An 18,657-nucleotide genomic window follows, 5' to 3' on the forward strand; every position below is an offset into this window, starting at 1 on the left:
GGGAAAACCCAACGAGAGTGAAGAGACCTGGGTCTGAGCCATAACTTCAAAGCTGAGTTGCTGTGTGACCTTGGAGCAGTCGCTTAACATCCCTGAGCCTCACTGGCCCACCTGTAAAATGGAGATCAAAGTAGACACTCCACTGTGTAGCTGGGGGGATCAGACAAGTAAGTGCAAGTAGGTGCATTGAACTGATGCTCGTTCACGTGACCGACTGCATACACAGCATAACGAGAAGGTGTTCATCATCCCGTGGCTTTAACCTCCTCGTCTGTCAAACGGGGACATCATACTACTTACCCTCAAGGGGCTGCTGAGGGAGAGTGGTCCTCAAAGTCTAACGTGCATCAGACTCCCTGGAGGGCTCGCTAACATAGAGCGCTGGGCCCCTCCTCCTGAGGTCCCCATTCAGGAGGTTCAGAGAGCGGCCTGAGGATCCCCCGAACCCAGGTGACGCCGCTACTGCTGGTCCAGGGACTCCGCCTGAGAACTGCTCTGTGTGTAAAGCACTTTGAAGAGTGTCTCCGGTTAAACACTCCACAGATGTCAGCTGTGACTATGTTGGGAGAGGAGGAGAGGTCTTCGCAGAATCTGTTTCCGATACTCTCCCAGGAGGAAGCACCATCCCGCTTCTACAAGACAAGCAGAGGCACTGCTCCCGCACAGCCACCTCATTCTCCCAGCGCCTTGGAATTTACGACTCTTCCGGGGTGACGAAAAGGCCAGGGGAAGAGAACACGGGACGCAGCTTCTCCTGCGCAAAAGCAAAGCCCTGGAAATCGGGACAGTGGCCCAGCTCTGCCTCTGGCCACCTGGGTGCCCTTGGGCAAACGACCTAACCTCTCTGATCCTCGGTGACTTCTTTATAAAAAGAGGGATTTAGAAGTTCTATATACAGAGCTTTCCTAATACCCAGGATTTTCCAAAATTCAAGAGGAAGGAAGTGAGAGCAAATGAGTAACTGGTACATGGCCTCAGCCAGTCAGCGGCAAAGGGGTGGAAGAACTCAGACTCCTGCCATTCGACCCACACAACTCGCCTCAGTAACACACATATGTTAACTATTAAATTTTTAAAAATATATTGCTAACGTGCCACCTAAAATAATCTTACAAACTGCCCAGGCTCTACTCTCTCGGGAAACCACTGACCGAATTCTGTCTATTCCCTCAAGATACTGATCCACCGACCCAGAAGACAAAATTATTTCAACCCTGTAGAAAACAGAAGGAGACCCCTTCCAACTATAATGGAAGCCAAGTCATCAGGGGCTGCGCAAGGGGGCAGGTGGAACGCAGGGCCTACAGGGCCCGGTGAGAGGACGGGATGGACCAACCCTCCAGGGGGGTGGTGACTGCGTCCTCCGTGGCCAAGGTCCAATAAATGGACAACAAGGGAATGATCTCCCAGCATCCCCACCGGCATATTCCTGGTCTGCTTTAGGGTGGGTTTTCTTGTGTTATGAAGAGCATGATAAGCTGAGGAATCAGAAACCCAAGTATTTCGTGGAAGACATGTGAAAGGGTGAGACTGATTTTTGGGTGGGTCGAGAAGAGTTTAATTATTAGGGTAAACCCATGCCTGGGGCAGGTGGGTTGTCTAAATATAGCCCCGTACCCAGCACAGTTAACACGTATCACAATCCCATCTATGGGGCCAATGGACGACCGGCCTGACCCCAAAAGTCTACACACCTTTGCCAAGTACTCAATCATTCTACAAGCGTGGACTGAGCACCTACCATGTACCAGGCTCAATTGTAGCTGCTGGGGATACAGCAGCAAGTGAAGGAGACTGAATCCTTGCCCCCCATCACGGGAGCTGGCGTTCCACTTGGGGGGGACACAGAAAATAAACAAACAAAGGCACATATAATTAAACTATATAGAATGCTAGACGATGATGAGTCTAGGAAGAAAAATTAAGCAGGGGAGGAAGAGCGGCATGTGGATAGGCAGCTGGTGAGAAGGGCTAAGATTTTAAAGTGGGGTTGTCTGGACAACTCTCCCTGAGAAGGTGACACTGGAGCAAAAATCGGACATAGGTCAGGAAATGAGGCCTCTGGGTGTCCAGGCAGAGTGTCCCAGGCAGCGGAAACAACCCTGAGATACCAGGCAGCCGCCTGTGGAATGGGGAGCTGTGGAAAGGCAGCCGGGGAAAGACGGCAGGGAGGGAAGCTGGAGTCCGTGAGGCAGCTCTCCTAGAGCTCCCAGGCATCCTTAAGAACTCGGCCTTTCCTATGTGTGAGGAGAGAAGCTACTGGAGGGTTCAAAGCCGAGAAACAGCACAATCTGACTTAAATTTTAAAAGGATCACTCAAACTGCCAGTTAAGAACAGATGCTCTGAGTGTGCACATACCGGGGGGGGAGGGGAGCAAGCGTGGAAGGTGGGAGCAAGGAGAATAGTCAGGAAGCTACTGCCAAAACCCAAGTGCGGTGCACTCCGTGACATGCTGCCTAAGGCCCCTTTCATGAGGTGTGCGTTGCCCCACTTGCTAGGAACAGCCTCCTTGCCAAGAGCTGCCTTTTTGAGGGTCGGCCCCTTCCTGGGGCAGCTGCAGCCAATGACCCTCCCACGGCATCCTCAGGGGCTGGCCCCATGGCCATGCCTTCATAGATGGTCAGCATGTGAAACTCCATCTCTGGGTGTGCTTCACGGCACATGAAGCTGGAGATGAAATGGGCCAGGGAGGTAGTGGTGGGGGTGAGAAAGGGCCAGACGGCATCCTAGTTCAAAGTCCTTCATGACCAGTTCACAGTCGGCTTCTCCAGTGGAGGGAGCAGGCTATCACACACATTAACATTTACAACCGGGGCTTCCCTGGTGGCGCAGTGGTTGAGAGTCCGCCTGCCGATGCGGGGGACACGGGTTCGTGCCCCGGTGCGTGAAGATCCCACGTGCCGCGGAGCGGCTGGGCCCGTGAGCCATGGCCGCTGGGCCTGCGCGTCCGGAGCCTGTGCTCCGCAACGGGAGAGGCCACAACAGTGAGAGGCCCGCGTACCGCAAAAAAAAAAAAAAGATTTACAATCTCTGGCGAGGATGTGGAGAGACCGGAACCCTTGTGCATTGTTGCTGAGAGTGTAAAATGGTGCAGTCACTAAAGACAAGAGTACGACAGTTCCTGGAATAATTAGAAACAGCATTACCATATGATCCAGCAATCCCACTTCTTGGTATATAACCAAAAGAATGGAAAGCAGGGCCTCAGCAACATATTTGCACACCCTCGTTCCCAGCAGCTCTATTCACAACAGCCAAGAGATGCCAGCAACCCAAGTGTCCATCGTCAGATGAACAGATAAACAAAATGTGGTCTATCCGTACAATGAATTATTATTCAGCCTTCAAAAGGAAGAAAATCTTGTCACGTTACAACATGGGGAACTTTGTGGACGTTACGTTAAGTGAACTAAGTCAGTCACAAAAAGACAAATATCCTATGATCCCACTTATAAGCGGTATCTAAAGTAGACCAATCACAGAAACAGAAAGTAGAATGATGGTCGCCAGGGGCTGGAGAGAAGCGGAAATGGAAAGTCTCTGCTCATTGGGAACAGAGTCTCAGTTTTGAAAAAGTTCGGGAGATCTGTTGCACAACAATGTGGATATACTAAACATAACTGAACCGTGCGCTTGAAAATGGTTAAGAAGAGAAATTTCATGTTTTGAGGGTTTTTTTTTTTTAACCAAAATTAAAAGAAAAATTACAAGCTGGATCTGCACTACATGGTCTCACTAAGCCTAAGTTTCCCTATCTATAAAATTAGGATGCTTAAAATGATTTCTTAAGCTAAGGTATGTCAAGTTCAATGCCGGCACCTAATACCTGCACAATTAATGAAAGCAGGTCTGATTAACATCATTACCGTCAGCAGTCCTGCCTCCACCTTTCACGCTGTTCACGCCATGATCAAGCTAGATGATGCACTGAGCTTTCTTGCTTCCATGATGTGCCCTCGATCTAGGATGCTCTAGCGCCTCCCCGCACCTGTCAAACTCTTCCCCATCTTTCAAGATACAAGACTACCTTCAGGGACTTCAGCTCCCTCATCTATAGAGAAGGGATAATAAATGTGTCAACTTACAGGGTTGGACAGATTAAGTAAGATGACTCATGATTTAGAGCCTGGCATCCCATAAGCAGTAGATATATATATATCAGCAGTCATTATTAAATTATTATTATTATTATAAGAGAGTTTATAATAGGCTGAAGGCTCTGAATTTGAGGCCCTGAACCTGTTTTTTTCTTTCTGGACGCACCGTGTGGCTTATGGGATCTTAGTTTCCCCGACCAGGGATTGAACCCAGGCCCTCAGCAGTGAAAGCACAGAGTCCTAACCACTGGACCGCCAGGGAATAACCAGCTGTGAACCTTACGTATTCTCAAAAGCTAGGCATCAAGTTTTTCCCTTCTGCTCTCACTTCTACTCCTCTTCAAGTAAGAACTGAAACAGTCTTTCCCTTACTGTTGAAAGGAAGGCTTTCAAAGATGCCCAATTCCCTCCACTGTTGAATGCGGGCACTGCCTTTATCCTCTCTTTCAATACAAGAAGGCAGAAAACCCGGGAATGTGGAGGTGAGCCACTAGCATCATCGTCTGGGCTGTGGTAGCAACCGTGTAACCTTAAGTAAGACCCTTTATATTTCCCTGCTTTAATTTCATCATCTTTAAAGTGTGAGGGCTGCATGGGCTTCCCTGGTGGTGCAGTGGTTGAGAGTCCGCCTGCCGATGCAGGGGACACGGGTTCGTGCCCCGGTCCGGGAGGATCCCACGTGCCGCGGGGCGGCTGGGCCCGTGAGCCATGGCCGCTGAGCCTGCGCGTCCGGAGCCTGTGCTCCGCAACGGGAGAGGCCACAACGGTGAGAGGCCCGCATACCGCAAAAAAAAAAAAAAAAAGTGAGGGTTGCATCTTTATTTGTTGTCATTGTTCTTAAGGGCACATTTTCAAAGGAAGTTTTACAAGAGGGCACAATAGATAAAGCAGATCAAGGCAGCCCTGCTTCGGAGTAAGCACAGCCAGGAGGCTGCCAGAGAAAGGGCCCCTTGCCATGGCCGTGGTGCGGAAGCCAGCCCAAGACTGACCCCAAAGATCCCTGCCAGCTGAGAACCATGGCCTGTGCAGCTCCTCCTACATTGTATCAGTGAGTCTGTGTGACCAGTCGAACTTAGCAGAAGTAATGGTCCGTGACACCCAAGGCTAGATCATAAAAAAGACTGTGGTGTCTGCCTTGTTCTTCTGGATCACCTCCTCTGGGGAAAGCTAGCTGCTACACCAGGGGAACACTCAAGCAGTCTTAAGGAAGTGAGGCCCCAGCTGGGCCAGTGTGCCAGCTTGGAAGCAGAGGCTCCAGCCCCAGTCGAGCCTATAGCTGATGCAGCCCCAGCAGATGTCTTAACTGCAACCTCAGGAGAGATCTGGAGACTCAATCTCCAACGAAGCTGCTCTCAGATTCCCAATTTTCAGAAACTATGAGATAATAAATGCATGTTGTTCTAAACTGCTAAGTTTTGGTAATAACTTGCCCTGAAGCAATAAATAATTAATACACTCAAGGAAGGTACCCGAAAGACCACACTGAGAGCTAGGGTTCCTGAAAATCACTGCAGAAGAAGTCCTACTAGGTACCCTCCAGTACAACATCCCCTAGTTCCAGGGCCTGACATTTAGCAAGGATATTTTAGTAGATTTACATCCTTTGAGGAGCCCCAAAGACAACACATGAACCTAATGAAATGTGTATCCAAATGCCGTAAGAGTATCTTTCAACAGCAACGTGATGTATGAAAAGATTGCGGGCAAACCCTTCCACTGTGGAGTGATTATGGAAAGACCTTGAAGGTAAAGTCAAAACAAAAAGGTAGATCAAAATTCTTGGAGGTTTGTTATGGGTCCAGAAAACGCAGGTAAGAGGTGTCAAGGTTTATAAACATAAAACCCAAAGCAAAACGGTAAACTCCCACTGAGCTGACAAACGCGGTCACAATCCGGCAGGCACTTTAAAACAACCCAACTTCTTTTTAAAGAACAGACAGATCCTTGCTTAGACCTACAGAGGAATGATTACCCTCATAGCCAGACCCCAAGGTGAAAGATGACCTCCATATCGTGACTGTCACCCAGAAGCCTTCTGAGGTGAGGCATCTGCCAGTCCACAGAATAAGGACTGCCGTTCTGAACTGATGGGAACACGGGTCCCAGCAGCTCTAATTTATGAAGTGTCCAGCACAGTGGTTCAGAGCACAGGTTCTAGGAAGCAAACGGCCAAGGTTTAAATGTGAGAGCTCCACCTCTTCCAGACAGTGCAACTTTACAATAATTATTTAACTTTTCTCAGCAGTAGTTTTCTAATTTATAAAAGGAAGAAAGTATGCTATGCAGATTAAATGAGATATTTTATGTAAGCTTTAGCATGGTGTCGCCTACACTTTCAGGGCTCAATACATGTTAACTTTTATTACTATTACATTACTATTTCATTTTGAATGAAGTTCAAAGCACGGAACAGAAGGAAAGAGATACTTCCTCAAGGGGTGGTCTGACATCAGACAGTACCATTCACCTGGCTTTTCATAATAACAATATCAACTGTTGCTGTTTTAATTCTTTGACGTTCTTCCCATTGAGGGATGGGATGTGTGCTCCTTCTCCCTTCAAACTGGGTGGGCTTTTGTGACTGTTTCAACTAACAGACTACACTGTCAACAAAAGTGACACTATGTGACTTCTGAGGCCAGGTCATTAAAAGTGCTTCTGGGGCTTCCCTGGTGGCGCAGTGGTTGAGAGTCCGCCTGCCGATGCAGGGGACACGGGTTCGTGCCCCGGTCCGGGAAGATCCCACGTGCCGCGGTGCGGCTGGGCCCGTGAGCCATGGCCGCTGAGCCTGCGCGTCCGGAGCCTGTGCTCCGCAACGGGAGAGGCCACAACGGTGAGAGGCCCGCGTACCGCAAAAAAAAAAAAAAAAAAAAGTGCCTCTGTTCTGCCTTGCTCACTGGGATACTTGTACTTAAAGCCATCGGCTGCCATGGAAGCAGGTGACTGTTCTGGAGCCGCCATGTAGTGAGGAAGCCCAAACTAGCCATAGAGGGAGACCACATGGAGAGACCCTGAGTCCACAACAGGGAAGAGAGATGCTGGGCCAGCGCCCATTGCTTCAGTCCTCACCATTCCAGCTGCAGCCACCAAGAAATTGCATGAGTCCCCCCCTCCCCCCCCAGACCAGAACCACTCAGCTAAGCCCTTCTCAAACCCCTGACCCACAGAGACCAGGAGAGCTAATAAAATGACTGGCATTGTTTCAAGCCATTACGTTCTAGGTGATCTGTCAGGCAGCAACTGAGAACTGGAATATCCATATGTGAAACCCATACAAAGTCAGTTTCCCACCTGCTGTCTCATTCATTTCATCCTCACCATTGCATAGGGAAGAGCACATTATTATTCTCATTTCATGATAATGAAATAGACTCCAAGAGGGTAACTGAATTGCCCAAGGTCACATGGCTAGTGAGCGGCAAAGTAAACATTCCTGGTTAGAAATTCGGACTCCAGTTCAGTGATTTCTGTGCTGTGCCATAAGCTGACTCCCAGAATAGACCAGAACGAGAAATGCAAGAGAACTGCAGCACACATCTGTACACACATAGGCAGAAGCGGAGATCAAAGAGGACCATCCTGTTCCAAGTCCCAAAGGCACAAAGAAACCAGCCCCTCACGGAAGCAGCATTGTCCTGGCAACAGATATGTGCAAGAATGAAACGGGCAGCTCCTTGAAGGCCACACCATTAGAAAACAACAAGAGGGCACAAGGACTGGCAAAGGCCCCTGATTTCTATCACCAAATATCTCAGCTGACAGCCTGGGCATCATCTCAGAAGGGTTTTCAGAAATACTTGTCATAGCCCAGAGAAGTTTCAGCACAACCAGATACAATGACAACGTCCTTGGTGACGAGGCCCTGTGCACTGACAGCGTGTCAGGACCAACTTCAGCACTTGCAACCACAAGTGCTCCCATGAAGGGAGGATTCTATTTTGACTCCACTGACTGACATTTCTCATCTGCCTCTATGGCATTTTCCCAAAATTCTTTAAATATGCCAAGCGATGGAAACCGAGGAAGCACACTGCTGATGGGTATAAAGACAACATCTCAGGGCACGTGTGCCCCCAGAGTAGACCACACTGAAATAAGATGCAAGCGGGTCAGGACTTTCTAATTCATCTATGAAACCTCGAACAGGACCTGGGGTTCATCACAGGTGAAGTCCACCAAAACATAACTTTTTAAGGGTCTAAGACATAACATTATCAAGATGCACAAAGAGAAGATAAACAAATGGACAAAACCTAATTCTCAGGTGCAAAAGACTAAAAAATAAGTTATAGTAAAAATTAACAAGCTTGGGGTCTTTATCTCTCAAAGAGCACAAGGATAAAGTGAACCCCATCATTTATTTTCGTTGTCCCTTAAAGCAGTGGTTTCCAAACAGTTTCCACGATCCCAGAATCACTGGGATACATATTTTTAATACTTATATTTTGGGCCCTATTCTCAGAGATTCTCAATCAGTAGATTCTGTTGTGGGTCCCATGAAAATGCATGTTTGGTATCTAATTCTAATGTATAACCGAGTTCGGTAACTACTCATTTGACAGAGAACATTCACCGTAACCATAATATCTCTTCTCTCTAGGAGCAAACCTCCAAAATGTTAACAAAGAACATGGCTTCTTTAAAGAAAATCTATCTTTTCCAGGCTCCCTTGCAGCTAGGTGGCAGCTAAAGGTAGCAGCTAAATGAAGTTCTGCCAATGTGTTCCAAAAGGAACTGACTGTGAAATTTCTGAGACGTGTTCTTAAAGCAAGCTGATATGCCCCACCTTAACGCTGCTTCTTTCCTGCTAGCTGGAAGGTGAATGACAGGGCTGAAGCTCTGAGAGTCATTAAAGACCATGAGATGACCTTGAGAATGCCAGTCATGCCAGCTGGGTGAAAGATAAAGGAAGCCTGCATCCAGGCAGGAACATCCCTACACCAATAGCTCCAGACTTCTTACATGTAAACAGAAATAAGATGCAAAGCCACCATTAACTTGGGATTGTGTGATAAATCACAGTGAAATCAACTGCTAATCCAACTATGCTATTGTTTGCCTAAATTTCTAATATCCATGGTCACCACTGAAATAGTCTGAGGCAGGAACTTGATTTTAATCCATAACTTACAAACAAAGAAGCCAACACACAGAAAAGTGATGTAACTTGCTCAGTGCCACATGGCCATCAAGGTATGGAGAGGGAACCAGAATTGGGCTCCTGTCTCTCACTTTGAAAGCCAGTGGTCTTTGCCCACACTATTTGGTGGGGTGCTCGGGACAGAAGCCCTCTTTAGAAATATCAATAGGATGCGTGTATCTCAGAAAGCTGAGCAGGGGAAGACAATGGCCACAGAGACTACAGCAGGAAGAGGAATCCTCTGTGTTCTCCCTCTGTTCCACTTGTGTCCTCCCATTTTTTCCTTTTCCTTTTCTATTTTTCACCTCCTTGATCGTAGTTGATGGTTTAAGTCAGCCTGAGTCATAATAATGTAAACACACTCGAAGAAAAGAAGTTCCTCCCTCTGGGCCAGCCAACACTCTAAACTAATGCCATGACCATGCCCCGAGAGCACAGAATCTGTAAGAAATCAAACCAGCCTTCGCCCAGGCAGGGAAAGAAGATCCCCACATTAGGGGCCATCCCAGACCAGCCTAGACCAAGGGAATTCGTTCAAGTTGCTAAGTCCCCAAAGATGCAAAACAGAGATCTTCCATTACACAGGCCACTGGCAATGGTTGTGGAAGATTAAATGAGGCTGGGCCTGGCATGTAGTCAGAACCTAATTATAGGAATGAGATCACTAGGCAATTTAACCTAACTCCTGACGTATGCTCTCCTGCATGCACGCCACGCCTTGCCTAACCTGTTGATTCTTTTCTTATATAAAAAGAAGCAAGGATGAAGAATGAAGCAGTTAAAAAATGACGAGCTCTCTACCCCTAACAGCCCCCCTAAGAATCCTGCAGGTAGATCACGCAGGCAACATAACATCTGAAGGAAGAGTCAGCCCGTCTGCATGCAATGGAGAACGATGCAGAATCCAGCCTCCTGCCTCAGTGATTCACTGAGATTCTTCCCCCTTTTTCCCCTTTAGAAACTGCCCTGGCTGAGCAGAACCTTCCGAGTTGGTCTCAGGTCATGAGTCCACCTTCCCCCCAGATCGCCAGCTCTTCTCATTAAAGCACCTTTCATTTCTCCTGACACTTGCCCCTCGAATTACTGGCTTAGGGGCAGCGAGCAGCCAACCCTGGATTTGGTAACAGTACGAATTGCTCTTTGCTTATAATCTCTTCCTCACTTCCCACCTCAAAACATAAGAACCAGAAGAAAGGGAGTTTTGTCTCTTTTTCAACCGTTGTTATTTCCCGGCACAGAGAACACTGTGAGACCCATAATAGAGGCTCAGTAAATATTTGTTGGATGAATGATGACTATGCAGCACCCGCTTCCCTGCCCAGGTTCTCTGTGCTCGCCTGACCGACCAACTCACTGAGTTCTGAATCCTTTCCTGCTTGACAGCGCCTCGCTGCGTATTTTTCCGACTCACACATACACTCCTTGTTGGACGTCCTCCATCTACCTTCCTCTGCCTCTCCACCAGCCCACACTTCAACCAGGCTTGGGAATCCATGAGAAATCCTATTATCCTCAGGGGCTCCCCCTGACCATTCCAGTCTAAAATCTCCCTGACCACTGACCTTGCATAGAACTGAGTCTACGTCACTCAATAGGCCCCATATCCCCTTATGGCATACTACACAGCATCACCAATATCACTAAAAACCACATTCACGTGAACAGCATCTTACAGTTTGCAAACTGTTTTCTCTTCAGGGCGTCTGAAGTCTAACATTCTGAGAATGTAGCCAGGAAATGGAATAAACCAGCAGCAGGTAATGTCTGCATCTAACTAAAAATAACAAAAATTACCCATAATTGAAAATATGCTATATACCAGACACTAATTGTGGCTTTATATGGCCATCCCATTTCCTTTTCACAAATACTGCAGGAAGCAGGTATTGTTTTCTAAAGTTTATTGATGAGACACATCTGAAGCTCAGAGAGGTTCGGTAACCTGCTCAAGCACTCACAACAGAAACCACCAGAGCTGGGAAATGAACTCAGGTTTGTCCGTCCCAGAAGGGCTTGCTCTTAACAGGGAGGTTCTAATTCCTCTCCACTGGGACTGGAAGAAGCAGAAAACGAGTGCGTGTGTGTGTGCGCACACGTGTGTGCACTTGCACATGCAGCGCACACATAAGCATGGATGCATGAACCGGGGGCGGGATGAGGGGCAAGAGGGAGAGGGAGTGGGAGTTTTCCAAACGACCAAAGAGTTACTAAGAAATACTCTAAAAGGGAGAAAATGATACAAAGCTATAAAAGTTCAAAGAACTGCTTTAGATAAGCAAGTCTCTGGTTCTGAATTACAGAAGCTGTGTATAAAGTGCGAATGAGGTCCAGGGGAACTGCCCAACAGGGCCTCAAGGCCAGGTGCGCCATGCCCCCTGGAAGCTAAGTAACAGGGGCCCCCAGGATGACAGCTAGGCAGAGAAATCCTGAGAGTGTCAAAATGAGCTGCAAAGAAACAAGCAGCAGGTTCTATGTGCTGCTCTTAATATCTCTGCAGGTGCAGGCCTCCTTATGCCCATTTTTCAGGTGGGGAAACTGAGGCTCAGAGGCTTAAAACGATTTGCCTGGCCATTCAGCAGAGTGAATGATCAAGCCAGATTCAGGCCGAGGCCTGAGCCAAGAACGCCAGCTCTCTCCAGGTCCCTGGCCACACTTCCTGGCGGCATTTGCAAGGGGTGGGTGTGGGCCATGTGGGGACTGGGACCTTGGAAGGCTCCGGGTGCTCTTTACCTCGCACTTCTCCACGACCGGCTGCTGCCCACACTCGGAGCTGTTGCCTGCCACGATGCCGGCCCGAAGGTTCTCGCTATCGCCGGTGCCCTCCTCCATGGAGTAGGTCTTCGAGTGGTTGCCGCGCCGGTGGGCCGGGCCGTGGCCCTGGGCCAGGCTGAGCTGCCGGCGGAGCGCGCGGTTCTCCTCCTCCACCTCGCGCACGCGCACCTCCAGGCTCTCGCGCTCCCGCTGGCTGGACGCCGTGTACCGGGGGCTGTGAGGCTGGGACTCCAGCGGAGACAGAGACACCGGCTTTCCATCTGTGGGTGTGGAGAGAACGGGAAGGGTTAAAGCCGAATAGAACTCCATGGGCCCCTACCCCTACTCCAGACGTCCAGGGCTCCTTTTGCCGTCCCATTTAGAAGTAAAAGCCGGTGGAAAATGCGTTGTAAATAAACACGCATCCAGACTGAACTGCGAACAAAGTTGAGAACAGAATGACTTAATGTGGTGATGAAAAACATGCTGTTTAACTGTTTACAACAGCCAAGAGCTAAGTGTCCATCAACAGATGAATGGGTAAAGATGTGGGGTATATACACAATGGAATATTACTCAGCCATAAAAAGAATGAAATAATGCCATTTGCAGCAACATGGATGGACCTAGAGATTATCATACTAAGTGAAGTAAGCCAGACAGAGAAAGACAAATATCATATGATGTCACTTATATGTGGAATCTAAAATATGACACATATAAACTTATTTATGAAGCAGAAAGACACTCAGGGATATAGAAAACAAACTTATGGTTACCAAAGGGGATGGGGGGTAGAGATTAGCAGGAGTTCGCCACTGGCAGATTCAAACTACTATATATAAAATAAACAATAAGGTCCTACTGTATAGCATGGGGAACTATATTCAATATCCTGTAATAAACCATAATGGAAAAGAATATGAAAAAGAGTATGCATATATAACTGAATCACTTGCTGGACACCAGAAACGCAACACTGTAAATCGACCATACTTCAATTAAGAAAAAAACTAACATGCTGTTTAGAGACGACAATCACAATATAATTTTTCCTAATAAATGCACTGTCTTCTTTTCCCTACTTGGCACATTTCCAGGTAGATATTCTTGTTAGCAATAAAACATGAATATGAAGTAGGAGGAGGAGAGAAAGGAGGAGAATGGAGGGGGAGTAGGAGGAAGTGGAGGAGAGGAAAAAAGAAGAGAAGGAATAAAGAAGTATTAATAATGATTAAGTTAATTTAGTTCTTCCTATGTGAACTCCTATTTATCCTTCAAAACCCAATTTCAGAAGCATCACCTCCCAAGGGAAGCCTTCTTCAATTTGCAGATAAAATATCTATCAGCATATTCCAACAGCATTTCGTACACAGCACTAAGAAAAATATGTGCCTGTCACACTGGATTTGGTAAATTGTTTTACTGAATGTTTCCTATGAAGACTGGGTGTTCAACGAGGACAAAAACTGGCTCTTACTTATCTTTGTGGAACCATATCATAATATATGATAAATGCTGGAAGCATGGATGCATGTTCCATGACAAGAGAATAGAATAATTAAGTGCAAAAAGGAAGAAGAAGGTAGGAGCATAATCATGAAACTGAGGGCAGAAACAGTCTATTTAACAATCATACACAGAGAAGACAAGTAGGTCTCTCAAAGTCACACAATCAGAACCCAGTGGTATCAAAATTCGTACCCAGGTCTCTCTTATACCCGAGCCTGTACACACTCCCCTTAAATGCAGATTCATAAAAGGCTACATATAGGGCCATGGATTTAAAAATTATTAATGTAAAAACCTCATCTCCTAAGGATATTTAGCATAACTCCTTGTACACGGTAAGTGCTCAATGCATGCTTACTGCTGAGGAGCCCCAGGGACACAAGACATACCCAAAACTCTCCCTTCTCTCTTCTCATGCTGCAGAAATCCCAGGATCCAGCTACAACACAGCCGCCTCAGAGAAGACCAAGCAAAAATCACATCTCTAGAAAATTACCCTCTCTCAGCTTCCTGCTAAAAAAACACTCTTTTTCCACACTTGGAGTTTTTCTTCTTCCTGCCCAGACCCCACTGAGCTTGAAAACTGTCCCAGGGAGTCTCTGTGACTCACAAAAACTTGAGGATCAAAGAATGTGATGAATTACACCCTGCGAGTTTCACCTGTGCTGCCTTACTGCTGCCGTACTGCGCCTGCCTCTGCCCAGGGCTCTTTGATATGTTTCTGGGTTTTCACAAACACGACTCCTTTTTTCCCTCTTAATCACCTCAGGGTTAAACGCCTGAGCTCCCAGGTCCTTTGCTATCAACACAGCAAATATGACTCGCTGAATTCCACTGCTCCGGACCACAGACCTAAGGCCAAGGCCGAGTGTATGGAGATGTGAAATCACAGGTTGATTAGGGTTGCATTGTTACCAAGCTGGCTGATTACAAGCTGACTGGGGCTTTTGAAACCTGTCTCCTTGTTTGGTAAAACCAAATTAGTTCCACTGAGAATGAAAAAGAGAAGGGAGCAACAGCAATTGTGTTTTCTCAGCCAACACTGACCCTTCAAGCAGGGGTGGGGAGGACGATAGTCTAGCTTCCATCAGTGGGCAGGGCAGTTAACGCTTTGCACCTGCTCTGGCTCTGCGCAGGGGCTGGGCAGTTCACACTGACAATGTCTTGGGTTATCACAGCACAGGCAGGTGGCAATCGGTGTCCCCATCACAGATGAGGACACTGAGCCTCTACAAGCTTAAGCCGTGCTCCCCTTGTGGCGACTGGAAACAAGGTCTCTGTGACCGCACGTGGCCAAACTCCTGAATGTATGGCCCGAGTTGGAGGTACAGTTGCTCTGGAGCATGAGGGGTCTTCTTCCTTCTGAAAGGACCTTGGCACTTTTGGGAAGGAACCCAGGAAGCTCTGGAAGTCCACCAGGATCCCAGAAGCTCTGGAAAATATACAACAAATGGGAACTCTGAATTTGTTCTCTGGAGGGATTAAATGCTATGAGCTTTGGTTTTCCCTTCCCTGAAATGCAAGTGGAAACGCTAACCTTGCAAGGGTGACGGGGGAGGCTTAAGTAAGATACTGAAATACCAACCACTTGAACTCTCATTGGACGGTATTTGGTGTCGATTAGCTCCTGCAACCCCTGTCCCAGTCGGGGGGTAGGGGTGCAGACAGGTGATATTACGGGCAAGATGAGCTGATGATGTAAATTAGGGTGTTGAGCGCTGTCCATTTTCTGAACACGGGCTGTTCTCTGAGTGGCATGTGGGAGAAAGTGGCCAACAAACCTTCACTTACTTTGATATGTGGCATCTCTGAACCTTCTTTCCTTCAGCCTTAGGCAGGTCAAAGTTCACGCAGAGGCTACATGGAGGAGCAGGCAGCCTTCCCATGGGGGTCCGGTCACTTCCTCTAGCTCCTCTCCCAAAAGCCCCCCAGTTTACTTATTTCTAATTCTTTGATGACGTGCTTATAAAGGCATAATTATGTAATCCCTAAGCAATCCTAATTCCAGGGTAGTGAGGGGGAAAATGCTCTCAGTATCCTGTGTCCATTTCCTGCTTTAGATCCCAACTGGTTTCGACCAAACTTAGCTCTCAGAGACTTGCAGGTGTTTTCTCTACCTTAAAACTCCACAGATTAGTCACCAATGAAGACACATAAAATAATAAAAGCCAGGCCTCAAGGAGGGGGAGCGGACGTTGGAAAAAGCCACATGCTGTACTGTGCCCGGTGCCTGGCATGTAAGAAGAGCTCAATAAACAGCAGAATCGGAACTGCTGGTTTGTGTGTTTGCAAGGTGCATCACCTTGAGCCGGCCCCTTCCTCTTTCTCTTCCTGAAAGGGAGTGTCCTGGAGATGGGCACCTCTCGGCTCTAACTTGTCGTGGGCTCGTGTACAGATGGACCCTGCATCTCTAACCCAGCCGACCCATCCAGTGCTGCATGGCCGGAAGTCAAGACAGTGGGGCCTGTTGCCCTGCCATGTTCACAGCTCATTCAGCCTGCCTACTGCTTTTGTTCCTGGACTACACATCTCTCTGGCTCCTGACCCCTTTTTTCCTAACCCTCTGGGGGGATGTAGTGGGGGCAGGGTTAGGACAGTGCAAGGCCTGCCGTCTTCGAAGTGGTCTGCACATCTCTGTGCTGGCTTCTGGGCCCTGGTCTCTCCCAGGAACGCTCCTCTTTCTTCGTGTCCAGGCCGTCATTATAAAGCCCATCACGTGGGACTGTATAGTCTATGGAAACCACTGAACCCACAGCAGTTACTTCTCAAACTGGCAGTACTGAAGCTTTTCCCTCCAATCCACCTTGGATAAAATGCGGGCCCAATACACATGCCTAATACATAGCTTACCCTACATGCAATTCTTCACGTGAATTCAACAAACTGGTCCATACCCTAGTCATCAAGACAAGCTCCACTGATCGCATGCCTGACACATGTCCAACTGCTCTCGACATGCCTGCCCCCAACTTCCATACTTACCTTGTTGAAGACCAGTAACGGTTTGGGGGCTGTGATGGTTCATTCATTCTATACGTCAACTTGACTGGGTCATGGGGTGTCCAGATACGGGGGCAAACTTATTCTGGGTGTTTGGGGATGAGATTAACATTTGAATCAGTAGAGTGGGTAAAGCTCATTGCCTTCCCTAATGTGGTGGGTCTCACCCAGACAGTCAAAGGCCTGAAGAGAACAAAAAGGCTGGCCCTTCCCCACTAGGAAGGGAGAATTCCTCCTGCCTGACAACCTCTGAGCCGGGACATTGTTTTGTTTTCCCTGCCTTTGGACTTGAACTGAAACACTGGCTCTTCCTGGGTCTCGAGCCTGCCAACCTTCAACTAGAATTACATCATCGGTTCCCCTGGGTTTCCAGCTTGCGAACTGACCCTGCAGATATGGGACTTGACCATCTCTATAACTGCATGAGCCCCTTATTTATCATACATTTCTTTACACACACACACCCTGTTTGTCTGTCTGAACAACCCTGACTAGTACAGAGACCAACAACACTCTATAGATCACACTGAGTACCACTGCCCAGTACCCAGCCTCTCTGTCCTCAGGGCCTGGCACGCTGCCTGCACTTAACAAGCATTTCAAGGAAGGATGAAGGGAAGGACTGGCATCTAGAGCTTAAAAAAAAAAAAGGCATGAAAACAACAGATCTAGCAAACCTTCAACTACCAGTTCACTTGAACTTTGAACAACCTGGGGCTAGAGGCATGGATCCCCTACGCAGCTGAAAATCCACGTACAACTTTAGAGCTGGTCCTCCATGTCTGTGGTTCCACATCTGCTGATTCAACCAACTACAGATCATATAGTACACGTATTAATTGAAAAAAATCTGCATGTAGTGGACCCGTGCAGTTCAAACCTGCGTTATTCAAGGATCAACTGTACTTACAAAGTGACTTCATTATAAGGTTAATTGCTGGGGGAAGAGGGAGAGATAACCAAGAAAAGCAAACAAATCAAATCTAGTCATAAAAGCATGGGATTTGGAATAAGAAAGAGCTGAGTTTGAATTACGGTTCTGCCACCTACTAATAATTAACCTTAGGCAAAGTACTTAACTTCTGTGACTCACTGTCCCCATATGTAAAATGGGAGACAGCGGGCTGTGTACATTATTACCTAGCAGCAGGCCTAATCAGAGTAGATACTCAAATTTCCCCTTCCCACCCACCCTAACCCACCCCACCAAACCCAGAGGCAGGACACATAAAGACAACAGTGAATAGGATCCTTCATTTCTAAGCCCCCCTGACCTTTGCTTTTCTATTACCTTTCCTTCCAGGTTTCTTTTTTCCCCCCAGATCTGCACTGTATTTGTACACAAGGTGCATCTGTGTCACATAATGCCTATATGTGTTGAGCTACAGTTCAGCCCACTTTGAGTTTAAAATGTCAAACAAGACATTATTCAGAATCTCAGTTGGCAACATCTTCCTCCTCCCTCCCAAACTTCTCAACAAACATGAATTTATCATCAGATTTGAATCTCTGAATCCACTTGAGATGAATGCTCTGAATTAAGAATCAAAACAGCTAAGATTCAGAACAAAAAAGGTAAATTGAAAATCAACCTCCGTGCAGTACGGTGACAGAGATTAGGGACTTGGCATCCAAAACGTCCTAAGTGATGATCTGAATCAGTTTGTGCGCACTGACTCTCTCTGGAGTACTGGCGTTTCACACTGTGATAGCCACCACTGCAGACAGAACTTGGGGAGGGGGGGGCTCATTAATGGAGGCAGGGACCCCAGCCCTGAGACTGCCATGTTGCGAGCTCATAGCAGCCCCTTCCAGTGCTGACAGTCCTAGATCTTTCTGGCCAAGGACACCACAATCCTGCACTCATGCCCAGATTTCAGGAAGGCTGTCCCCCTGCATCATTCTACCCACGATGAAAACATCGCATCCCTAACATTTATTCGGCAAAATCCCCCTATGTACAATCTGTCACCAGGGCCTGCCAATTCTCCTGATGTTTGAAGCCCTTCTCATTCTATTTCAAACATTCCATCTCAAACCCAGCCTTTTAATCTTATCCTAAAACAGGGGTATCAAACTTCTGTAAATGCCCGGAGAGTAAATATGTTTTACTCTGTAGGCCATGCGGTCTCTGATGCAAGGACTCAACTCTGGCT

The 18,657-nt window shown here is 47.5% G+C and overlaps 1 protein-coding gene across 1 annotated transcript in view; it reads right to left on the reverse strand.

The window, feature by feature from the left end:
- LARGE1 (LARGE xylosyl- and glucuronyltransferase 1) overlaps positions 1-18,657 on the reverse strand; it is a gene marked incomplete at its 3' end in the record, with an annotated part of 588,892 nt that overhangs the window by 303,623 nt on the left and 266,612 nt on the right. Inside the window, exon 3 of the mRNA XM_082850531.1 lies at positions 11,969-12,270. Coding sequence (XP_082706657.1) covers positions 11,969-12,270 — 302 coding nt within the window. The remainder of the gene's footprint in view (positions 1-11,968; positions 12,271-18,657) is intronic.

Source organism: Leucopleurus acutus (assembly GCF_964270905.1).
Source record: "Leucopleurus acutus genome assembly, chromosome: 11".
Lineage (NCBI taxonomy): Eukaryota > Metazoa > Chordata > Mammalia > Artiodactyla > Delphinidae > Leucopleurus > Leucopleurus acutus.